This window comes from Indicator indicator, chromosome 1 (genome assembly GCF_027791375.1).
Source record: "Indicator indicator isolate 239-I01 chromosome 1, UM_Iind_1.1, whole genome shotgun sequence".
Classification (NCBI taxonomy): Eukaryota; Metazoa; Chordata; class Aves; order Piciformes; family Indicatoridae; genus Indicator; species Indicator indicator.
Window position 1 is genome coordinate 64,034,396 of NC_072010.1, and position 25,931 is coordinate 64,060,326.

General features: G+C 40.4%; 1 protein-coding gene across 1 annotated transcript in view; it reads left to right on the forward strand.

The window, feature by feature from the left end:
• The window catches only part of NAXD (NAD(P)HX dehydratase), a 47,359-nt gene extending 22,861 nt beyond the window's left edge, over positions 1–24,498 (forward strand). Inside the window, exons 7-11 of the mRNA XM_054385786.1 lie at positions 12,940–12,990; positions 13,072–13,176; positions 13,548–13,668; positions 21,839–21,959; positions 24,169–24,498. Of these exons, the coding sequence (XP_054241761.1) occupies positions 12,940–12,990; positions 13,072–13,176; positions 13,548–13,668; positions 21,839–21,959; positions 24,169–24,319 (549 nt within the window). The 3' untranslated portion in view covers positions 24,320–24,498. The remainder of the gene's footprint in view (positions 1–12,939; positions 12,991–13,071; positions 13,177–13,547; positions 13,669–21,838; positions 21,960–24,168) is intronic.
• The last annotated feature ends 1,433 nt before the right edge of the window (positions 24,499–25,931 follow it).

A 25,931-nucleotide genomic window follows, 5' to 3' on the forward strand; every position in this document is an offset into this window, starting at 1 on the left:
CATAGGAGCTGTGGATCTGACCTTATTAATAGTTTCAGGTCACATTAATGCTCAAGTTCTTTGTCCTCACTGTAATTATGTAAGTGTTCATTAGTTATCCAGTGTTGTTTTTTTAATGTGTAACTGGGGACAAGTGAACGCTGCTTGCATGCTTGAGGAAGACTGTTGCTTCTCTGTGCTGAGGAAAGGCTGAATCTCCCTCTTGCTTCAATAGCAATTTCAATCTTTGTATCACTCTTCAAGAAAAAAGGCAAGTGATGATAGCATTGCTATTTTAAATTTCTATAGAAGGCTGCCTTGGTATGTAATATTCTGGTTTCCCTTTAAGCTAACCTCATGCTGTCCTATGAATTCAGGGCTGAGATGCAGATTTCTGGTCAGGGTTTTGTGTCAGAGTGGCAGGGACAATGGGAGAGAGCTTCCCCTCTTCCTCCTCCTACCCCATTAAAGTGCTGAGACATGGTGGTCTGTCACCTCCGATGCTGTTCTTATGTCAGTTCTTGTCACTATTGTGCCAGCACATTGCCAGTAAATGTGCTTGTCCAAACAATCGTGTCTGGGCTGGTTATCTCTTCTGAACATTGAAAAGTGAACTACTAATGCAGTAACCTGCAATTTCTGGTGTACAGCCCATGATCATTGTTTTGTTGTGGAATAGCCTGATTACTTCTTGACTACATGGTGTATGTTCTCTCTCCAGACCAAAGAATGCTTTGCTTTGTCAGCATCTTTTAGGACATCACCTGCTTCCCTCATGCTTAATGCCTGCAGTGTTTGTGCTGTGGCATTTCAGCTCCTTTCAACAGTGTGATGGAAAAGAAACACCTTGTGATCAGTTTCCTTTGATTGATTTTTTTGTTGTTGTTGTTCCTTGAAAGCAGAGTGGTACTCTTTAAATGCATATTTACTGGCTTCCTGTGATTGCCTGGTTTGCGCTATAATTTCATTTACACGTCCTGTTACAAGAAGCCATTCTACAAGTTCCTTCACTCTCTCATATGCTGCTTTTGTGGGTCTGTGGCAAAAACCTCACATGCTGTTCCTCACTTGCCTTGGTGAGTGCTGATGCTCTGTCAGAGCTTTCTAGGCATGGGTTTGCAGGTCCAGGAGCTGCAGCTTCAGAAAAACCTCTTAAAGAATGCATTTGTTATGTCCTAATACCAGTGCAGCTGGGTTCCATGCAGATGTGGCAATCCTAGTCTGGACCTGGTTAGATCCTTCAACTCAGAATCATAGAACTGTTGGGGTTGGAAGAGACCTTCAAAGATCATCAGTTCCAGCCACTCCTAGAACTCAAAATCCCAGAACTCAAAATCCCACCACTACTGGTAAGCTACTACCACTAAACAACATCCCTCCAGATCGCATCCACATCTTTTAAATACCTCCCAAGGGCAGTGACTCCACCAGCCCCCTGGGCAGTGTGTTCCAATGCCTGATAACCCATTCTGTGAAGAAATTTATCCTAGTGTCCAACCTGAACCTCCCTTGGCACAATTTGAGTTCATTTCTGCTTGTCCTGTCACTTGTTGCATATGAGGCCAGCCTCCACCTCACTCCAGCCTCCTTTGAGGTGGGTCACAGGATCACAGGATATTAGGGGTTGGAAGGGATCTCCGAAAATTGTTGAGTCCAATCCCCCTACCAGAGCAGGACCATAGAATCTAGCACAGGTTGTGCAGGAACACATCCAGATGGGTCTTGAGAGTCTCCAGAGAAGGAGACTCCACAACCCCTTTGGGCAGCACAGTGCTCTGTGACTCTCACAGTGAAGAAGTTCCCCCTCATGTTGAGGTGGAACCTCCTGTACTGTAGTTGATATCCATTACCCCTTGTCTTGTCACAGGGTGCAACTGAGAAGAGCCTGTCCCCTCCCTCTTGACACCCAGCCCTCAGATATTTACAAACATTTATCAAATCTCCCCTCAGTCTTCTCTTCTCCAGACTAAAAAGCCCCAGGGCTCTCAGCCTCTCCTCACAGGGCACATGCTCCAGTCCCTTAACATCCTTGTAGCTCTCCGTTGTATTCTCTCCAGCAGATCCCTGTCGCTCTTGAACTGGGAAGCCCAAAACTGGATGCAATATTCCAGGTGAGGTCTCACCAGGGCAGAGTAGAGGGGGATCTTGTCCTTGATCTGCTGGACACCTCTTAATGCACCCCAGGATCCCATTGGCCCTCTTGGCCACAAGGGCACATTGCTGGCCCATGGATAACTTGTTATCCACCAGGACTCCCATGTCCTTCTCCACAGGGCTGCTCTCCAGCAAATCACCTCTTAACCTGTACTGGTGCAGTTTATTATTCATTTCCAGGTGCAGGACTCTACTTCTCCTTGTTGAACCTCATTAGGTTCCTCTCTGTCCAGTCTGTTCTGGTCTTGCTGAATGGCCTCACAGCCATCTGGTGTATCAGCCAAGCCTCCCAGTTTGGTGTCATCAGCAAACTTGCTGAGCAGACCTCTGTCCCCTCATCAATGTCGTTGATAGAGATGTTGAACAGGACTGGACCCAGCACTGATCCCTGGGGCCTCCACTAGTTACAGCTCTCCAGCTGGACTTGGCACCATTGATCACCACTCTTTGGACTCTGTTTTGTAACCAGTTCCTAATCCATCTCAGTGTCTGTTCTTCTATCCCACACTTCCTGAGCTTACTCACAAGGGATGTTACGGGGAGACAGTGTCAAAAGCCTTACTAAGGTCAAGGTAGACTACATCCACTGCTCTCCCTGCATCTACCCATTCAGTTACAACGTCATAGAAGGCTATCAGATTAGTCAAGCATGATTTCCCCTTGGTAAATCTATGCTTACTGCTCCTGATCATCATCTTCTCTTCCAAGTGCCTAGAGATGATCTGTCATCAGCCTCTTCTTCTGAAGACTAAATGACCCTAGTTCCATAAGACTTGTGTTCAAGACCCTTCACCAGCTTCACCAACTCTGGAGCAAATAAGCAGTCTAAGCTATTTCTCCTTAAGAGAAAGGAGCAAAAACCAGCAGTATTACATCCCTGTCATACTTACTCATCACAGTGGTCTTCATTCACCTGTTCCAGGGATGTTTGAACCTGTGGTCTTACTTTGATCTGATTTTTCTTTTAGCCTGGGGTTTGGAAGTAGAGGAATTTCTGCCTGTACCATCAAGAGCTATTCCTCAAGTTTGTGGGAGAACCAAATTTCTCTTCTGCAGGGTGATGAGTGCAGCTTCTGAGAGGACTTCGAAAGGAAGATTGTATTCCTTGTGTAGCCCTCTGCAGCAGGAGATGATGTTGTCTAATGCTCCAGCATGTTCTGCATTCTGCTGCTGCTTAGCAGTCAGGCAGCTAGGGGTTTAGCAATGTCCTTTATCAGTTTCCAGTCTCTTGTTATCTCTATTCTCCTATTCCTTTTGTCATGAATGGGATGTTCCTGTCACATTTTCTACTTCAGAGATTGGTGAATCTTTAATGGGTGCATTACTGGCTTATTTTCTGATACAGAATTGTTGGCAAAATAGTAGTTACCATCAGCATCAGGTAGAGGAAAGTATCACAGTATATTAGAGGTTGGAAGGGACCTCCAGAGATCATTGGGTCCAACCCCAATTGTTTTCCACCTCTAGTGACATCATCTTAAGGTTGTTGTGTGGCTGTAATTAATGTCTGGCAAAGAATGGGAGAGGAGATTTGGGCCATGGTAATGGATCACCTTCATCGAGTGTGCCTCAATAGAGCCCATTTGAAATTTTTTCTTTCAGATGGATTCTTTGTCCCACCTCAACTGAGGTGTCAGCCCTTCCGTGTTTGTTTTAGGTTAGTTGGATTGATTCCCCCTTTGAAGCTTCGTGCCTTCAGGATTTAGGCCACACTTCACAGCCTTAATAAATTGTCAGAAAGGGACTAGGTACTTCACTACACTTAACCTGCACTAGTTTTTGCAAGATCAAGAGGACTACAGAATACAGAGCCACTTTTTGTTGTCATGGCAGTTCATTAAATGCTAAATCTGCCACTTATGGGCTTTGAGAAGCATTTTCCTTTTGATATCTGAGCAGCCCCCTGGGTTCTATTTGTACCAAGTATAAGACACCTGAGATACATCCCAGGCTAATGCTGCAGTTGATAGATTAGTAGTATTCCCTGTGGTACCTACCACAATGCATAAATATGAACAACAGGATGTGCTAATGTTTGGAATCTTTGCACATGTCAAGCAGTGTGTGTCACACATATACCTCCTGCCCTGTTTATATTCTGTGGAAAGTCCTCTGGGGGGGGTCTTGCTGTGGGGATTTAACAATTCATAGGGAACTGAAGTAGCAGCGAGGACACACTACCTTTCTGTTTTCAGTACTCAGCTAGGAGGAGGTGAGGGAAATGGGATCTTGTGCCTGCACAAGAAGCAAAAATGGGAGGGCAGTGTACACTCGCTCTGAGAATGTGTGTAACCTGTATTTCTCTCAGCCCTCACCCAAAACTCTGGTGTTGATGCATATACCACAAGTAGTATCCAATGGAAAGCTACTTCTACTAGCCAAGCCTCATTGCTCTCAAAGAGCCTGATGAGAGTCAGAATTTGTGGGCATCTTCACTTGTTAGCAGTTGTTAGTCCTTCCTCTGGGATGGTGATGCTGCTGATGGTGGTGCTGGTATGGACAAAGCTGCTCAAGGCAGAGAGATCCTCTTGGTTGTGCTAAGAACTATTAGTGTTCTGTGGTTTCCCTACAAATATCTTGATTAGGAAAACAGCGTTTGAAAATACCCTAAAATGACCTTAAATACAGGTTTATGCAGCTTGCAAACAGAATTTATTTTCTAATATATGCAATGGATCTTGATGAAAGTCATTCACAGTGAAATGGGATGTTTATTTGCTTTCTGTGTGTGGGCTTATATTGTTTGACTTGATTTTAATACTTAAAAGCATTTATAAGCAAAATACCTTATCAACTCTTTCTAGTGTATCAGTCAGCTAGAAACCCTAAACGAAAAAACTGTCAGTGATAAATTCAGAGTTCATTTTAAGTTTATGTTGATTTGTTTTAAGATAAAAACACCAATGGCTGACCATAAATAACTTAAGCGAAGTTTAGCATCAGTATAATCAACCATAAATTGGAAACCTTGTAGGGTTTGCTTTGTAAGTGCAGGCATTCAGTGGATGAGAAATGTGAGAAAACTTGCTGCCTTTGTTTATTCTGATTCAAATTTTGTTACTTTAGATTGTAGTAGACAGTATTATTTCTTAAGATGGATTTGGATATTTAGGGATGGAAGTGTAAAAATGTAGTGTCTTAAGTGGTGTCTGCTTGTGATCCTTAAACTAAAAAAAGAGTTCTCATTTGTTTTGCATACAACAGTATCTTAGAAGCTTTTGCTTTGTTTTCTTCAGGCATTACTTTTGGTTATGTTACTTTTATAAACATTTAGCATATGATTGAAGCAGGTATTAAGAAACTGTATAGCTGCAGTTTTCCTCCAAACCTGGCAGAAAATTATCTACTTTGAATTGAAAAAGGGAATCTAGAAGCAGATTATTCTCTTTTTTTTTTTTTGTGGTAGACTACAACAGTTTTGATCAGCTGCCATGTACAACATCATCAGCTTGGCTAGTTTTAACAGCTTTAACATTTCAAAGGCACTTAATGAGTGTGATCATGTACTAGGGTACTCGTTAGAGTTCTTATCACCCTTTGCCTGGTTTAAGTGAAGTATTTTCCTGTGCACCTGAAAATCTGTTTTGGAAAACATGTGGTACTACAGTTAAAGGACAAAAGGTACAGTTAAGTTGAACCCAGTATAAACAATGATATATTTGTTTCAAGGAAAAGCTATTTGTCTCTGTTTTGTGACTCTTCATTGAAGTATAGTATTGAGTGGTGGTTAGTTTGAGAGTTTAGTGGGGTGATTAATGAGCTAGTGATAGTTACACATATGGAATATATAAAGTAAAAAAACTCAGGCAGTTAGGATAGCTAATGGTGATTTAGATACTGTCCACAAAGAGAGATTTTGATATTGTTGTATTTTGAAAGAAGGATGAGTCCTTGAATCAGTTTGTGGAAGCAACTCTGAAACTTGCTTTCAGTAAACTGCATATAAAAAACCCTCAAGCAACAGAAGAAAACTGGTTACCTACAATACAGCTCTCATGTGAAGAATCTCAAACAGTGGAACTCCATTTTAAATGTTTTTCAAAACTTCCTGTATCAAGTGGCCTATATTTAGGGAAACTTCTCCCCAGTGCTAGCCCTAGCTGTAGCCTTAGGCGGACTTTGTGCTTGGGATATTCGCCTACCTCTAGCTGTGCAAGATTACAGACTCCTGCTTGCCAAGCCCATTTTCCAAACATCGCTGCTACAGAGCTGCATCCTGACCTCTATTGCAGCTGAGTCTGCTGACACTGCACTTATCCAGACATGAAGCAAGGAATGCAGAAATGCTTCCGAGGGCTTTCAGTTCCTATTTGTAGGAATTGATTTGCAGTGTGTTGGGGTGGAACTTGTTTCTCCTGGGCACCTTGGGGAGGGAGGTGTGCAGGAATGGCAGCTGCAGCATTTACAGGGAAATTTTGGCTATTTCTTCCTCCTTTCTCTCTGCTTCAGAGAAGACTATGGATTCAGGCTTGTTGGATGAGAGCACATCCATTTGGAAAATACAAGCAGTTACAGGTGATATTTCAACTGCAGTTTCTGATCTTAGCTTTTGGTAGAGAGTTCTTTGTAAAAGGGGCTGCCACTCCTTTTTGGTTGTTTAAGGTTGTATGAGACATAACCAGTATGAAGTTGTACACATTCGCATGGCTCTTCCAAACAAGAGTATGTAATTACATACTTGGCATGTGCAGGTTGCAGCAGAATGCACTTTCAGTCAGCCAAAGGCAAGATTATACAGCTTCCTAAAATGTTTGAATGTCATCATGGTCAATGCTATCCATTATGATGGCCTGCTGAAGCTTGATCATCTTTTTGAGTACATGGATAATGAGTTTTGCCAAGAGTAGGTCAAGACATGACTCCTGAAGGCATCTAAGAAATATGGTATTTGTTGATGGTGTCATTGAAGAAAGTTTTGCCTGCAGTATTTTTCCTTTGCAGCATAGAAAGATGACAATGTGATGCATCCATACTGAAAATTAATTACTGTTGCGGAATAGATTTTGCTTTATATATGCTGCTATTGTGGTTTTGTATTTATTTCATTAAGATTCAATCTTTCATTACAACCACTGGCTCTAATTTCCTGTTTCTTCCCTTTGCAAACACCAAATGTCAATTACTGTGTAGCTAAGCCAGTTCATCAGGAAAAACACACAGAGTGATATAACTAATAATACATTAAAAGTAATGGCAGATGTTCTGCTGCCAATGCACATTAATTAAAAAAGATGAAAAGGATATATCTAAGTCAGGTGTAGGCAAAACTGTACATAACTGTATTTTCCAAAGAGCTGTGGAAGATCAACTTCTGTGCTGTTGTATGCAAATGTTGTATGTAAATAGGATCTGTGTGTTATTGCTGGCTTGTGGACTTGGGTGGAGAAGTCCACACTGACTGCAGAGTTTTGTGGGAGGCTGCCAGTGCATACTGTGAGTGTACCACCTGCCATCTGCTCTTGGTGCCTTGGGTTGGCTACTCTGAAGATTTCTATGGCTGATTAGATATCCTTTGATTGTACTTAGAAGCTCCATAGCAATTCGTTCCTCTTCTCACATGTTCCCCCCCCATTCCTCTCCTACTTTGTTTTTTCCAGCCAACATCTCACACCAGCTCCTCTCAGCCTTTTCATTTTTCCATAATAGTCGTGGAAGTATGCAAGAATCCTGGATGTCTGTGTTAGTGCAGTGCAGAAGAATGTTAAGTTTTGTAGCACAGCTGGAGGTTATCAAATGAATAAATCATGTCGTACTTTTTTTGCATTACTGTGCCCTCTTTCAGCCTGTCCATGCATTCCTTAAGTTTCTTCTTCTTGGAGGTCCTTTCCGGTGTGAGTGATTCTGGTTTAGTGCAAGCTGTTCTGTTTCCAGTTTGTGGGCAATTTAGAGTTTTGGGTTGGTTGGGGGTCTTGGGTTAATTGTTGTTTTATTTGTTTGTGATGTGGTTTGGGCAATCTATTTTTAAATTCCCCTATGAAAGCTGGGACAGAAATCACAGATTCCCACTAAAATGAGTGCACTGCATGTCAAGGAATGGCTTCTTTTACCATGGCTTCCATGGTAATAAAAGAATTAATTAAAGCATGTAGATTCTTTGCTCTTACTTTGTAAATTTTCCTAGTTATAGCAAAGTATTTTTTTTACCCCATACAGAGCACTGTTTTCTACTGTGATGCAACAACTGTGTTCTTACTGACTATGTTGCTTGCATGCAAGTCCTAGGTACCCAGTCAGGAGGCAAAAGAATTTTCAGGAAATGGCATATTTCAAGAGTACAGTAAAGCAAGATTCAGATTAATTTTACTCCTCTGGCTGTCATCCCTTCAACCACCTCCACCAAAACCTGCAATTACTGAAATATTTTTGGCGTTCCTAAATGTGGGGTATTTGTTGCTGCTAATAAATAATAACCGTGTGGGCGGTTGTCCCATACAGCACCTTCACGGGATGCATGAATCCCAGGTAATTGCCTCTTTAGCTTAATCAGGATAAAAACTTAAACTTTGGTCTTCAGTTATTAGGATAGGAAACTCTTGTTAGATATTTGGTCTAGTACAAGTCCTACAGTCTTGCAATACAGTTCATCATCACTAATTTTAATCACAGCGGGCTGGAACCCATTTCCCTTTTCTCATCCAAATGTAGTAGACTGTAGAGTCACTGTTTCAGAGAGTCACCAAGTACTTAGACAACTGACACAAAGCAGAATATCTAGCAAGTCACTGCCCAAACTCCCACAATTAGGATTCTCTAGATGAAAGGTAGGTGGCTAAAGTTTGGACCTGGCTGTGAATACTGGCAGAGGGAAGGATAGGCATTCCAGTCTTTGATGTCCTAGCTAACTGGTGTGGCTGTAGGTCATGAGGCTGGATGATAGCAGCTTGTCTCTCCTCCTTCTTATTGTTCTCTGTACTTTGTAACTGGTGCCAAGGTTGCTCTGAGTCCAGTCTTCCATTTCTGGATATCCTTGAGTACTTAATATTTGAGTGTGTGCTTCTGCCTTGGTCTGCACCAAGCTGAATCACTGTTTTTGTCATATAATATATTCTTTGCATTCTGGGATATCAGCTGATGTATCTTGAAGCTAGAATCTCCAAAATCCTGAAGTTTGATGGGAAGGCATGATGTCTTGGGTTTACTATTGATACCTGCATATGTTACTTTTCAGTCATGTGATTGGTGTTTGAATTTCAGGTCTTGTCTTATTAACACTTCTTAATATTTTCAGTTGGCAATGTTTTCTTCTAAATCCTTTTCCGTATAAATAACTGTTGCATGAGATAAAACTGAGCAGACTGTTCCTGATCATACAATACCATAGGTATTGGTGTTAACATGTAGAGTTAATCTGAGCTGTATTAATTGTGCAAATTAACAGTAAAGGTTCTTCTGTATGCTAAAAGTATTAACCCAAAAAGTCCGTGCCAAATGTTGAGATACAGATTCAGCCGAAAACGAATTTTTGCTTCCAGGAACAGGGTGCGGCCAGGATGTTGCCATTATTTCTGGAAAGACCACTTATGCAGGCAGATGTTGGGTTTGGTTTTTATTACAGTATGTACATCAGTAGAGGGTTTAAAAGTGGATGACATCTCACATAATTCTTAATGTCTAAAAAGAGCAGTAAAATGTCTGTGATAGCTGAGGAGAGGCATGTATGTTTGTGGTGATTGATCCCACCCTGAACGCAATATCCGAGCGGCATGGGATGAATTGCTCTCCAGTGGGGAGCCATTCGACCTTTAAATGGCGACAGGTGAGATGGGCCCTGTCCAGAATCAATAGGAAACAGAGGTTCTCCAATGTTGAATGTTGTGTCCTTCAAATGGGTGGTTGTTTTAAGGGATACTGTTACCTCTGTTACTGCTTTATTATGATTGCCAGATTACACCTTCCCTCTGCAGAACTTCCTCCCTGAGGTTCTTTTTCTGTCAGGTTTTCAAAAAGGAAAAGGAAAGGAAAATAATTAGGGAAGTTTTTTTTCATTTTGTTGGTTTTTTTTTTTTTTGAGTTAGGTTTTTTTGTTTGTTTGGGTTTTAGTCAGAAATGAGCTTTCTAAGACAAAGGACTTTGTATCCCCTGATTATTTGTTTTAGAAGGAGAGAAAGAAAAAGCAAAGATCACTCAGTATCTTAGATTAGAAACTGATACCTCAGAGACTTGGTACAAAATAAAAGTTGCTTGGCCAGTATGTTTTATTTAGCAAGATGAAATTTCTCCTCAGAGCAGAGGTTAAATGTCTCAAAATTGTGGAGGATGTGCTGGAGAGTTAGGAACTCAAAACATTATTAGGAAAAATGCCTTATTTCTGTGGAGTGTATGAGTGATCCAGTCTTCCAGAAGCTGTTTATGTATGTTTTCATGCTTTGTAGCCTCCACCTTTTTGTTTGGGTTTTGTTTGTTTGTTTGGGGGTTTTGTTTGTTTGTGGTTTTTTTTGTTGTTGTTGTTTTGTTTTGATTGGTTGGGGGGTTGGTTTTTTTACCCTTACACTTAATGTTGTCTTTGGTGAACAGTGGATCTTCAGGTTTCTTTATTTAGCCTGTTGTTAGATAGATAATATGTAGACAAAAAGGGAAATCTTAAACAGTAGTCAAGAGTAGTTAAGATGACAGTTGGGAGGAAATATGAAAAGGGGCCACACAGAAACAGCAACAGCCAAACCTTAACTGTTTTGAGAACAGGACTTTAACAAAATTAGTTCCCTGGATTGCTCATAATGCATTTAAGTTTGGAAGGATATGGACTTCTGAGATCTGCTGTCTTCAGACTTGAAGTTTCATGAAAGACAAACTTAACAAAGTTAACATGCTAGAATAAACTGGTGATTCGTATTAGTGGTAAGTGGAGCAGTAATAATTTCAAGTGTACTGATGGAGTTTGGTTGCCAGTGTATGAAAATAATTAAAACCAGTTAGAAAATGAGGTTGCAGTAGATGGTATTTGTATCTTCAAAAATTGGGGAGGATGGTCTGAATGCTTTCTTAAGTCTTGCTCATTGTTTCTCTAATCAGAGGAGCTTAGTATGGTTCAAAAATAATTGGACCGTTGGATGCATATGGAAAAAAACGCACAATAAACCTGATTGCTAGACCTACAACCTTATTTTATTGGAACCAAGTCAGTCAAATTAAATGTAATTGTTAATGAACTTAACACAGCAGGGGTAAAGCAATACATCTGTGAAGTAAAGCTGAGGTGTGCACATCTGTGCAGATTAACATTAATGATGCAGAAATGACTCTGTCTCATAAATTTCTTAAAAAGCTTTGAAAGTAAGACTTTCTGGTCTTTCAGTATGCTGCAACTAATTCTGGGTATGTTTTAAGATTCCATCCTTGCACAACTGTTAAATATACTTACAAATTTGAATAATTCAGTAGTAGCTGAAATGGTATGAGTTGTGTAGAACTTGACATTGGTTCAATATTACTTAAGTAGCTGAATATAAGAGAAGACTTGTGGTTCCCTTGGGATCCCAAGGAGCATGGGCACTTGGCAGTCTGTGACACACAGCCCAAGCTTGAGACCTGTGCAAGCATGTGTGTATTATGAAAGGTTTTTATTCTGTAGTAGCTTCTAGTGTAGCTCTAGCTGTGTGTTGAGACAAGTCCTCAGGCTTGGAGCAGTGAGTGGTATTTCAGCCTCATGCTTTCAACATGCAAACAGTGCCCAAACAGACAAAGAGTAGTATTGGGCTGAAGCACACTGCTGAATTCTGGTCATCCATTTGAAAACGGAAGGGAGAGATTTCTATTGATATGAGAAGAATCAGAATCAGGTAGGAGTGAGATCATGAAGTTATGTATATTCCATAATTAAGTTTGCAGGAAGCACGGTAGGCAGTGTTTTGACCACAATAAAAGAACAGATTGACATTCGATACCCTGAACATTAATTAAAAACTGCTTCCTTATTATTCCTTACATAATGTCTTGCTAACCTGTGGAGCTCAGTGTCATACAATAGCTAATCTACAGAGCTCAATAACATTCAAAAATAATTAGACTTTTGGATGGATAACATCCTCTGTTATCTTCTACAGGAAAAAAGATAAAACTCCAGCTTCAATGGCAAGTTGGTAATGACCAACATTCAAAAAACTTGACTGTCAGCCATTGCTCATTAAAACAGCTCAAGCTTGAGTCGTTGCCACTGCTCAGGAGAGGGCAGACAGTCTGCTAGTAGATGCTGCTTGCTGAAAAAAAATTGCAAATATTCTGTTGTCTGAATCACCTTGGTTTTGCTTTGAAACGTATAAGACTTTCAGGACCATGAGTGAAATAACATCTTACGTACTATTTGTCTTGGGATGTTTGATTGTATGTAAACTAAAATACCACAGTGGGGCTATCATCAGAAGGCAACTAAAATTAGCACTGTAGTAGTGATAGATTCCTATCATGGCAATACTCATTTGGATTTTCTTTCTTTTTCATTGGAAATGTGTGCTTACCATGTGTGGCTTAGTTTGGCACTGCATACCTCCTACAGAAGGGAAAGTGAGTGAGACTATGCCCTTCTGCTTTTGCATATCAGCACCAAGGCATCAGTTATGGAAACCCTGTTGACACTGCTTATACTTGAACAAGGGAGAGAATAATGTAATTGTAAAATTACTGGTTGATATGAAAATGTTTTACCTTAGCTTACAGAATATAACAGACTATTTTGTGGTTTGGGTTTTTTTCTATCTTGCTTTGTAAAAACAACTTCCATGATCAGATTTATTGTATGAATTTGGTTTGGATTTTACAGGATTTAAATTATCGAGCATCTTAAAGTTATCAGCCTTTTCTTTTTTCCAGGGTATTATAGAAAAATCAAAAGTGAAAGGAATTCCTATCATTATTGATGCTGTAAGTATTTTCTTGATTCAGTCAGTGATTTCACATTTAGGAATCTATTCAGTAAATGTTCTTCTTACTGTTTCTTTGCAGGATGGACTGTGGCTCATTTCCCAGCAGCCTTCTCTTATTCAGGGCTACCAGCGAGCTATTCTTACACCAAACTATATGGAGTTTAGCAGACTGTATGAAGCCATGGTGAGATGTTTTCCTTACTAATATCTATGTGAATGCAAGTTTTTAGTCTTTTAAAAATAAACAACTTATTACTAGCTTAAACATTACATGCCTCTTGTATGTGAAAAAAGCATTTTCTTAATTTTTATTCCATGGGATAATTGCCACAACAATTAATATTCTTAAACAGAGCTCTTTTTAAAGACTCTTGGTTATGCATTTTTTTTGTCACTGCAGTGGCTATAGTTAAAAAAAAATACTGATGCTGCTGCTTTTCCCCTCTTCCCCCTCCCCCATTTTTTTCCTCCCATATATATGCTGAAGTAGCATGTGTTAGGATATGTTGTTCTAGTAGTAAAATATGTGCTGCGTATGAAATTCTTGTGTTGTAGCTTAGAGATCCTGTAGACAGTAGTGATCATCATGGATGTGTATTAAGACTCAGCCAAGCCATGGGGAATTTAACAATTGTTCAGAAGGGAGAAAGAGATCTTATTTCAGATGGAGAGAAAGGTAAGTGAAGTCTTTGCTTTTAGCAATGTGATTTTTGTTTTGCTTTGTTTGCTTGAGTCATAGTCCAGCAGTTGGACTATATACTAATTGTTTGCCTGATGATTGAAGGGGTGGGATGGCTGTCTTTGCAGATCACCTTTAGATGGTTTCTGTAAATTGATATTTACTTGCTGAAAAGAATTGCTGATTTTATTTGTTGTTTAAACTGCTAATAATTTATGTTTTATATTACACAGGAAATCAATTTTTTTAATCTGTGTGAACTGTTTTAAAATCCTTAGTTGAGATGGTCTATGTAAGTGGAAATCCCATTGGTAAATTAATACAGAATAATACTGTTGTTTAATCATATACTGGGGGCTGTGTTAAAAATGAAGATGTCTTGAGGTTCGTGAGCTTCTTGGTTCCTTGATGCCATTTACCATGGGGCTGCAGATTAGCATGCAGATACATGACTTGTACATTAGCCCTGACAGTTTAAAAGGGAAGCAAAACAAATTAACTCTAAGTTGCCATCACAGCTTTTTTAAACAGTCACTTGTTATTATGGTTAAAGTATACTTAATAGAACACATGCTTTTTTATGGTGATAATTTACTGGGATCAGTATAAAATTAATTTGTGAGTGCCTTCGTTGCATTTTGGCTGTGTGGTCTTATTTCACATACATAGCAAGCAGCAGCTCAGCTTCTAGTTTGCTTGAAGTGTTAATCTCAGATAAATGTTTATGCTGTTTCAGAATCAGTTTTTAAACACAGTCAATTTTTCATTATTGGAAGCCAGGGGAGTCTTTTATAACAGAAAAACAGATGTAAAAATGACAACTAGGTTGTGCAGAGCCACCTTCCACGTACCCCCTATTAGTACAGATACTACAGCAGACTGAAGCAAGCTGGAATCTGGAAGCAATATAGTTCTGCGTGGTGAATAGGTCATAATAGTGCCTAAGCTGCTCTGCATGCAGTCTGCTGTCCTACTAGCACACACAGCAGGCTCGATTTGTAACCTGGGACAGTCAGGCCAGGTTTAAGGAAGGGTGAACTCTGCTGGCAGATAAAATATCCTGGCTCCAGTTTATGCCAGCTGGAGAGCTTTAGAGCACTGTAGTATATCTTCTTTGTTTCTTATTGTTTATGGTAATAATATTCTTTTTATACAGGAATGTTGGGAAAACTGGGTGAGCATTTTAGGCTGAGACATTAACTTGCGTAACTCTGTTCTTCCTTTGAGCTGTTACTCTTGAGATATATGTACTCCCACAGATTCACAAAAATAAGAAACAACTGAAATTCTTTCCAATTTCAATCCTGAATGTTCAGGTGTGGCACAGGTTTGGTGTGTCTTGTGTGCTTGTGGGGCTTTACATGGTTTATTTGTTTTTTTTTTTCCTGTGTTGTTCTTTCTCATGTTCTGATTTATTTTTTTTCCTCTTAGTTAAGTGGCGTTTTGATTTGAAATAAAAAGAGTTTTGTGACTTTACAGTCTTTGTTTGATGTCCAGCTATCAGCTGGTTTCTTGTTGTTGCCTTCATTCTAGCACTGATTCTTTCTCTCTCCAGATGACAGACATTTCAAGTAGCAATGCTGCACTGTTAGAAAGCAGTTGTTAGGTTTAGAACAGGTTATAATGTCAGTTACATGCAGTCTTTTTAGGGTTTGTGTTGCTTGCAAGGAGGTTCCTGTGAATTTTGCAGAAACTATGGACTTAAGCTTTCTTTTAAGAAGAATGTTCTGTGGGTGATACTGTCAGTCAAGTTTTTAAAAGCTTCTCAAATGCAAAATTATGTTGAGAAGGAGATTCGACTGTCTGCTCTGTGCCCCAACACAGAACATGTTGTCATGTCACTGACCTTGAATTCTCTCCCGTGTTTTTCACTCTTAACTACTTCTATTTTCATCTGTCTGTTCTTTTGATTCTGTGCTTTGCTGTGGGTTGGTTGGGTGGGTTTTTTTTCAGCTAAGACATCACACATGATGATTCTAGCATGAGGGAAATCCAGATAATTAGATCAGGCCAGTGTTTTCTGGAAACAAATATTATGAAAAAAAGCTATGTACTCCTCTTGCCATAACTTTGTAGCTTTAGTGTTTCGTGCTCGATTATTGTGCAAGGAAGGCTTTTTGAAGATACTGAAATTTTCAGCAAGGAAGACTGGCTTGGTGAATACTTCATAGCTTAGAGTGATTGTAGTGTTTGTTTTCACAGTACTTTTATTCGCAAGCCTGTAGGAAATTCAGTAGGCAACTTACTACTTGTATGTGAAAACAAATATAATTATCAGACAATGTGATAGTGAGCTGGAAATACAGGTGTTGATGGAGGATTATGGTCAGCAGATAGGTCTGTAAGCTGGCAGGAACAATACATTCTGACTGGAAGCTGAAGCTTAGTAAATTCAGATTAAAAACAAGGTAGTCTTTTTATTAACAAAAAAATTGCCTCTGACAATAACATACCTAGAACTTTTAAACATTGCCGAACAGAAATGTCTGGATGCCTTCTGAGGTTTGTTTTTAAAGATCAGATTAGGTGATGCAGGTGGTTCCTCATGACCTTAAAATTCATACTGAATTACATACATGGCCTCTGTGAAGCCAGCAGCAGTCCTTCACTTCAAAGGAGGTTTTTCTAAAATTCTTCTCCATTTCAGTTATGAGCTGCCAGCTGCCCTGTGAAGGTAATCACCAGGATTAAAATTAAGTTTTATATACTCTTTTTCTCTTTCCTTTTGCAATTTCACATTATAGCTTGGTCTACAGTTGTTGATTCCCTGCTCTACAAAGATGAGCTTCACCATGCTCTTGGTAGGTGATATCAGTGCCATCACTGACCAGGGTAGGAATGAGTATTCAGCCTGTGGGTGAAAGGTAAGTCAGCTTTAATTCACTATGGCACAGCTCTCTAAGGTTTTCTTTTTATTATTCTTTGGAGAACTGGTCAATAATGAAGTGTGGTTATACCAGTCTTGGTTCCTGACATGTTTAAAATTTAGTTAGGTCCTTGAAGTAGAAGATTTGGATTTTTGTTTTTAAATACTGTAATGAGTTTTTCTGTATTTTCCCCAGCACCTGTGTTTGTCCTCTTCGCCCTTCCAAAAGGCAGACTTTAAGGGTAACCAGCCTGCTGCTTCCTTTGACTACTTTTACCTGGAGCTAGTAGCCAAACATAGTTTCTCTTCAGTTGCCCAGCTGCAGCTATGGTCAAGAGAAGCAACAAGGCATGTGAGAGGGATTATTAAGTACTGAATACGGGGTAAAAAGCTGACTCTTGCCATAAATCCCCAAGCAGTACTTCTGATTTCCTGCCATTCATTGCTGGAAAGGAAGATCTTCAGTGCTTGTTAGTCCCTGCCTCTCTCAGCTCTTACAGTGACAAGCTATCCAGCAAATTTTACCTAGGCTTTTAACCAAGAGGAAGCACCTTCATCTCCAGTCCTGCTTCTGCAGAATGAGCAAAACAGGGAGGTTCGTGGTTCCTGTCCTTTACGTCCCTGTGCTCTCCTTTGCACATGCAGCCTGGCTTGCTGTCTCCCTGGCAGCACTCACCTGTCATGGCATCCGTCCTGTGGCTACTGCACCTGTACAAGAAAAGCAATGTAAAATTTGGATAATTTTCTTTTTTTTAAATTGCCTAATGTCTCACACTCAAGGACCTACCTAAGTTCTAAAAGTGTGATTAGGGAGTATAAAAGTATAAGCACTCTTTATATAAAAGCCAGCTTACATTTTCCACATCAGTTGAGTCCACAATCTCCAGCCATGTGCTTTTGTGAACTAACTTGCAAAAGGAAAAAGATATATTTCTTGTTATATGAGCATCGGCCAGGTCAGAGATGTGTATCAGTAGGAGAATTTACTCAAGATGCAGTAATGATCTAAACCTGAACCTTTTTTGGTGGAGCAAAATGGTCCTTGATAGCTACTTTGTCCTGCATAGAAAATGGAATTCTTAAGCCTTTTAATTAAACAAGAGTATTTGCTGTTCTGTGGGGTAGCTGATGTTAGCTGATCGAATCCGGCTGGATCATACCAGAAGTAAGAATGGTTGTGCCTTTCATACATGGATTCCCAAGCACATTAGGATCAGAGTAATAGTCTTGCTCGGTAAGAGGAAAACCAAGTACGAAGAGCTTGTTGAGGATGTCTGAGATTCAAGAACTAAATTCAAATGTCCAGGGTGTCTTTTGGTCCACAGTGTCAGTAGCGCAGTAAACGTGGTGGCTTCACATAGGCTCTTCAGCCTTCTTTATCATCATCAGTATTGTGTGTTCAGCCTTGGCAACCTATCCCATATTTCACATTCTGTGCTCCAAATTCAGACACGAAGGATGAATCCCTAGGTGTTTGGCTTTTTTTCACTACAGTGTGAACACTGTTGGTCAAGACCACACAGGCATGCATTACTTTGTGTACTCCATGGGCCTTTGGTTTTCTAACTGTAATGTGTCTAGGAGCTATTGTTGTAAGTAGGGCTGCTTGTGTACCGCCATATCAAAATCCGTGTTTCACAGTTAACTCAGCGCTGGATCACAGCAAAACTACAAAACGCTACTTTTTTTCCCCACTTCAAAGAGAGGACAGCTATTTTCAGTCACATAACAGACAGTTTTAAAATTAAGCATACAATACCCTTAAATAGGTCATTTGTCTGGCCTTTGATCTGCCAACGCAGTCAAGGCTGGGAGTTCTTTCAGCTTAAAACTTGATGGCAATGGTAAAGTTAAGTGTGACACCATGCACTAAATGCCTACCCAAACGCTAATGTTCACCTTATCTTCAAGGAGCACTGAAAAGACGGTGATGGTAACTCATTTTATGGGCTGAAATATATTAACCATAGAGCTACTAAATGACTTGGCCGTAGTCACTCAGCAAGTATGGGGCAGAATTTTGTGTGGAGTTTAAAACTTCTTAATTTTTACTTCTCCAATATTCTGTCACTATGTGACAGCCTTCAATTTTTTGTTTGTGTTGAACTCATACATTAGTGCAATTTTTTTCTATGGGCTTAGAAGAAATCAGTGTGACTATGTGAGGGAAGTGATGTATCTGCTGCGTACAGTTCTGGCAATATTTATGTGCATTTCAGATGACATTGTTGAAATCATCACCTGTGTAATAATGACACCAGCTTTGGTTGCCCAAGCCTATTAAAAACCAAACCAAGACACTCTGCCCCAGCAGACAATTTGACTGGCATTAGTTGTATGTTTCTATCTCTTAAGGTCTGTCAGTTGAACTACAGATGAACCTCTCCATTTTGACTGAGACTGGTGTCAAACTAATTGACTGACCTTAAGTGGCCTGTGTTGCTGCCTTTCAACATTGACACGTTGGTGATTTCAGTCTTTACAGTTTCTCTGTTGTCCATTGTCTTGGTCTCTTCAGCTATTCCAAGAGCCATACTTTCTAGGCTTTCTGATGCAGGTTCATCCCTAGTTGAATGTGGTGTAGCCTTGCTGAGCGATGGACTGAAAAATACTTTGTCCTCATGTAAATACTTTGCTCTGCATCTCTCTGAGGGATAGAACCGCCCCCCCTTCTCAGCATCATCACTGACTATTCAGTCATATCCATCTAATCGAAGTCTTGTAATGTTGTCACTGGTTGCCACTGCTCAGTGCAGCACGTAAGGATGTCACCCCTGTGGTCCTTGAAAGAGCTGCCTGAGCTGTCTTCACAGCAGGTCACAGACGTTTAGTGGGGGATGTTGGACTGCAGGAGTGCGAAGGTGGCAGTTCTATTTTTGTTTTTCTAGAAGAGAGATGGAAAAAGCATCAGGAAGACTTTATCCTTTGTGGATTTGGCAGCATGCCAGTATGTCTTGATGGTAGTGTGGGATTCCTGCTTTCATTTTAAAACCTCCTAACAGTGACTGTACTTCAGAGGAGTTTTTCATTCCTATTCCCATTGCCTGTTGTGCTGTTTGTCATCCTTTTATTTTGAGATGTTTTTTGAGGAACTGAGCCTCTGTGCAAGAAGCCCAAGTGTTTTATTTTTCCCTCCCTCACTCAAGTGAATTTCCAGTAATTCTGCTTCTTTGAAGGTATTGCATGGATTTGTTTTTCAGCATCTCTGTGCAGCGTACAAAGGTCTACTTTCTACTTTCTATTACTGCCTGTGAGGCAGTCTGCACATACTTGAGACTTACTTTTTTAAAAAAAACACTAACAAAAGATCACCTTTTTTTTTTTTTTTTCTGTAGCAGGATATTATAATTGGCCTAGTTTGAGGAGATCTTGCTTTCCTGTATAGCTCAAAACTGACTGGAAGGTTGTGGGGCTACAGAATAGTGGCAGATGGTGACATACAGCTAATAAGCAGGGGCTTGTGCTCAGCTGTCAGTTAGAAGGCCCCAAAGCTTTTGAACAGAGGATTTCCATCCTGCCTCCTGCCGGGAGTTCAAGCCCTCAAAGTGAAAATCCTGTGAGATACCATCTTCAAAGTAGCAGAATTAGAGGTAATTTCTCCAAAGCACTGTATTTTTTTTAAAAAGAGAAATAACCCATGCCACCTAAAAGGGCATACCTTCTTCAAATAGCTAACTCAGAAGAACATTACACTTGTGAAATTTGACATTAACTACTGCTCACTGAGAAACACATCCAGAATCCTAATTTGGGGAGGAGGGGGGAGGGGAGAAGAGTGATTGGGAAAATTAACTGCTGGCAAGGCTGCAGCGGTGTCTGCTGTGTTCCTGGTGACTAATGAATCTTTGCCCTCTCAGTGGCAGCAAAAATACACAACTCACGAGCCCAGCAATTACTGCTGGAAAAATCCGTAGGACATGGAAGTGAAGTACAAATCTTTGCTGCAGCGAGTAACAAAAAGCAGAAATGAACTATGCTCATGAATGGGAAAGGCTTTACTTGCAATACAGACTTCTTTTACCTCTTACTATTTAAGATTTACTTGCAAGTCCTTCAATTCTGTGCAGATTTTTTTCCCATTACTTTGCAAGAGAAAAATCACTTTTATAAGTATGGGTAGTACTTCTAAAACAGTTAGGCTTTTCTGTTCGTATATCTTGGAGAAACCCAGCCCAAATGACTAGAGAAAATTGAGGTAAGAACTGTTGTCCAAGGTAGTGTCTTGCTTCATACTTTGCTTGTGCACTTGGCATGCTCAGGGGTGCACAAACCATCATGTGCATAGTCCTGAACCTCAGTAGCTCCGTGCTAGCTAACTGCAGGTGCTAAGGATTACTACTTGGCCACAAGTGATTCTGCCATCTCCTCCATTCTTCTAGGAGAGGGAAATACATTTCTCCTGTTTTGTTTGTTTGTTTTTCCCAGAGCCAAGCGTGAAGGAAAGCTGAGAGTGGATACATACATACAAGGGAGTTCAGGGAATGGTAGCAGAATTGATGCTGTTTTCTTTTTGTGTGCCTTACATGTCCTTCAGGATTCCTACTTGGGCTTGTTGAGAGTGGAGAGCAAAGGAGTTAAATTTGGGGAAATGATTTGCATGTTCTTCATAGTTAAAGCTCCACAAAGAAATCAGTTTGACCGGTGCCCTTTTTATGTTCAAACAGAAATGCAGCACTGGGTGTTCTGACAGCCTATCCAGTTACACTGCTGACAGAAACGTCCAGGGATGCTGAGAGGACACTGTTGACTGGCAAAAGGAGGTGTCTCTGCATATGGTTTTTAGAAAGCCAAGGGAAAAGGGTGTTTTCAGTAAAATATCTTTCTGGTGGGCATGGCGGAAGATTTGAGATTTAGTTCTGTTTTGCACTTGCTCTTTGTAAAACACCTTTGTTTACATGTGAAAACTGAAGGTCAGAGACTCTGGAGAGTGGTATTTGTGCCGTGGTGTTGTAGAGGGACATGATCCAGTTCAGGGTGATGGCTCATCATGGCATCATCGGTTCATGTGAACCACTAAACTCATCAGTGACTGAATCTTCTGTGCAGGCTGAGTCAAGTGGAGAAAGCGTATAGAGATTGTGCAGTATTCTTTGCCAAGGACTGAAAAGCAATTAGAAAAGTATTTTTTTAATTGTAATACTGTGTTTAAAAATGGCGTATTTGAGTCTGTGCTGCTGCCTGTGGTAATCCAGCACCTGTTAATCGCTGTGTGCCTGAGAGGTTAACCCTCACACCTATGGTGACATTGCAAATAGCAGAAAAATGCAGATGACTCTTTCTTGTTTGTTTGTCTGTCCATAGTACTTGTGTGCAGTCACGAAGGAAGCAGCCGGAGATGCGGTGGACAGGGGGACCTCCTTTCTGGTTCTCTTGGAGTCTTAGCACACTGGGCATTTCTTGCTGGAGCAGAAAAAACAAATGGGTATGAATATTAATTAATAATATCTTAACTGAGTCTGTGAGTGTGTTCTTCTATGGGAACTGTTGTAGGCCTGTTACAGAAATTTTCAAATGAGATTGGAGACGTTGGGACTAGAGCATCCGTGTACTTGTAAAAAAATCTACATACTGGTTGCAATTGTAATACGACAAACTCTTCAGTAATCTAGCGTCTCCCAAGTCTGAGACAGAAGGGTGTGAACCTGCACTGGTTTTAAAGGATAGATGTTTTCAAAAATTCAGTGTTGGCAGAAAGTAAGAAGAAAATTGTTAGTCACTGTCAGGAAAATCTTTATAAATCTGAAAAACATGTCGTTTAGCTTTGTTCTTATAACTTGGTGAATCCTCTTGCATTGTATCTAAGTAATTCATTGGAGCAGGTAAGTTGAAACTTGGAAATAAAACACAGTTTCAGAGAGGGTAACCATTTTAAGGCCAAATGGCAGTCCAGTTTGGTCATACCCAAAGCAGCCATGTGGATGCAGCTGGTTGTTGGCTTTTCTGCAAACTCCTGTTTGGTCCCTGTAGCCACATTGTCCTTCTGTGAAAGTAGCTGCTTTACAGTTGAAAGGAAGATTGACACCAACGGTTATGGACTAACAGTCTCCCTTCCCAAAAAACAAATGAGATATTGAAGCTTAAGGAGTGAAGATCATCTGTAGTCTTTGGGTTACACATGCACACAAATGTCTGTGGGAGTCTGTGCTTTCCTTGTGGTGAGAGCACTGCACTATGATCCCCCAGGAAGAAGGAAGGAACAGTTAAACCAGACTTAAAATTCTGAAATCTAACATCCCCCTGGATGAAAAATGAAACTAAGATTGTGTATCTGAAATTATAGCTGCCGCTAAAGGAGGAATTTTGTTTTACTTCATTAAAAGGGTGACTTCCATGATATTGAATGGTTGGAGAGATTAGCAATTGCAGCATGTGTTCTCCAGGCTCTCCTGATTCAGTCTCCTGTGGCTTTTCCAAGCGGCTTGCTCAAACTCCTTTATTTTATAGATGAAGGAAATGTGGGAGAATATAATGGCCATCAGGAATACTTTGTGTCTTCTGTGGTGGTGGTAAGATGGCCCTTCTCAAAAACACCTGCTGTATCAGTCCTGTTTTTATCTCACGTGTTTCAGGAGAGGAGATTTTTGGGTTACACTAATCAGGACATCAGCTTGTGGACTGCACAGCAGGCGGTTCAGCCAGTCCTTCCATGCTTTTGCCTGGCTCTGATGCTTCAAAATGGGCCTGTGCAGGGCAGGATTTTGAAACACTTGAGTTTGTACCAGCTTTCAGGGGTGCTAATGGTACAGTAGGTAGGGTTCTTCTGTTAAGTAGACAGGATGCTATTGTGATGCCTTTGGAGTCATGCAGTAACCTTAGAAACAGGAGCTCTGTCTCGAGCCCAGAAGCCCACAGCCCTTGTTTCAGAGTCTTGGGGCATACAGGGTTGACTCTCAAGAACACTTCAATACTCAGTCCTACACCTTGACGAGTGCATGAAATTGATGCTTTTAAGGAAAAGATACTCAAAGCTATTGTGGTAGTTGTACCCAGTTGTGGACTTGTGTTCTGCTTTGCCTGTGTTTTGTATCGAGATCCTTCACAAAACTTGGCATGGGAATCAGTAGGTCCTTACTGACTTACAGGCAGCTCTGACCCAACCATGCCTGAGCTTTGTGAGGCTTTTAACTAGCCACCAACAGGAGCCCTCGGTTGGCTGCTGATTTTTTGCTGCACTTGTTTCCCTCTGCTCTGGTGCTGTAAGGCAGCAGAACCATATCCTGGGGCCCAGTCATGGAGAAGATCTCTGGAAGTGGCAGGACTGTGCTGTCTTCTCTGGAGGAAGTTCAGCACTTGAGGATTGGGGCTGGGTACATTCTCTTAGGCTTTTCATAAGCATATACAAGGCATTAAGAGAACGTGCCTTAATTTATTCTGTGGTCTGTAGCTGTCACTGTATGCACTCGGTCACATACTGTGCCATGGAAGCATTTAAAAAAAAAAAGCATAGCATTCAGCCAAAGATGCTGTACAATGGAAGAGTCCGACACACACAGATGTTTACCCAAGAAGCCTTCCAGATAATGCTGACAAACATTTATGAGTACAAAGATTATGTCCACCACCTTATGAATTACACAAGAATGTTCAGGTTTTGTTTATAATGTTGATTTTTATTTTTTTTTTCCTTGTAGTCAAAATCCCTTTCTGGTGGCTGCATTTGGAGCTTGCTCTCTTACAAGGCAGGCTAACCACCAAGCCTTTCAAAAATTTGGACGTTCAATGACTGCCTCTGACATGGTTTCAGAAGTTGGAACAGCTTTTAACAAACTCTTTGAAACCTGAAACCAAAGCAGCAGAGAAGAAGGAAAGGAAGAACAATGACTGCAAGAGTAATTGCATTTACAATAGAATTGACATAAGTAATGCACCCTTTCAAGTGCTGTAGCAGCATTGGTATGCTAGGTAGATGATTTTTTTTTAATTTTATTTTTAAGAATAGAAAAATATTATTAATGTAGATATTTTTTAAGAGTTTGGAATACAAAACTGTTTTGGCTGAAATAAGATGTAGTTGCAGATCTGTAATAATATAATAAAAGTAAACTGAAAGTATTCCTTTGTTCTTTTTGATAGTTATTGAGCAATAACTGAAACATGAACAGCAAAAATAAAAAAATAAATGCACTTGATACTTAAAAATTCTTCCACCAGCTCAAATGAATTACTTGGATTGCACCAAGGTTGTCATGTTTTCATTCTTAGACCCTCTGTCTAGAATTAGCTATTGCACTTTTTTTTTTCTTTTTGCCATGCTAGTATAGTAAGAAGCAAAAAGTAAGCCTCTTTGGAAAGGGAATGCATGAGAGTTGCTGTAGGTTTTTTGAATGTAATTAGTTGCCTTTTCCCATTCCCAGTCCCAGAGGCAGTGTTTGTGATGATGAGACTCCCCTCCCTGCGAAGTCTCGGGTTTGGGGTTGTGTTTTCTTTTTAGGAAGGTTCCTCCACTGCAGAATAAGGATGTACTGTAGGTTGTCTTAGCATTAAACAGTAATTACACTTACCTGAAAAAATGTGTTTTCTATTCCTTTAGCTGGCCTTGACTCATCTAGAACTCAGTTTGATGAACTTTGAAATTATCATTTGGAGCGGTACTAGGCAGGGTAAGAAGCTTAGTGCTGCCTAACTGACTTAGCTTAAACACTCAGTGATCATGAAGGAGCAAATTACTTTTAAAGCTCCCATTGCCTGCTGAGTGGAGCTCTGAGATCAGTGTACATATGCAGAGGTAGCTAACTACTGACTAGCAGGCATATGAATTGAAGGAACAAAAGGCAGCCAGAAGCACATACTTGAATTTCCCAGTGTTGTGCAGGTAGCTGTATGCTGCAAGTCAAAGGCAGAAATAGAAAAATGGTGGTTGCTGTTGGAGCTCCAAGTGCAGCACTTGTGTTTAGGGGCTTTCTGCTTGATCCTGAGCAAGACAGGACTTCCACAGTTGGGTCATAACTAGCTGGCTCATTGGCAGGGCAGATGAGTGTTGGGTATAAAGGGAAATTTGGGTGGGATTTTGTACAGTATCACTGCTCAAATTTTTGAAAACTCAGTCAAATTTTGTAGGGATTGAACCAATCTGGAGAGAGGGACAAGTTCATGCGAAGTACATTTAACTGGATACTGCCCTTGACCCTATATAACAGAGCCTCCTGGTGTATATACTCCTTAAAGCACAGGAACAAGCATATAATGTGTCTAGTTATTGCAACTGATGTTATATTTATTGCAGCCGCTCTTCCAGTGATCTAGCTCTAGATTGGAGCATGGTATCATGCATAACAGTCAGGCTTGCAATAGCTGCCCAAGAAAACACCTGGAGTCAGAATGGCTGCTCCAACTATTTCTCATCAGTCCTTATAGCTGATATTTCTGGATGCACTGTGACTACTACCTCACCCCA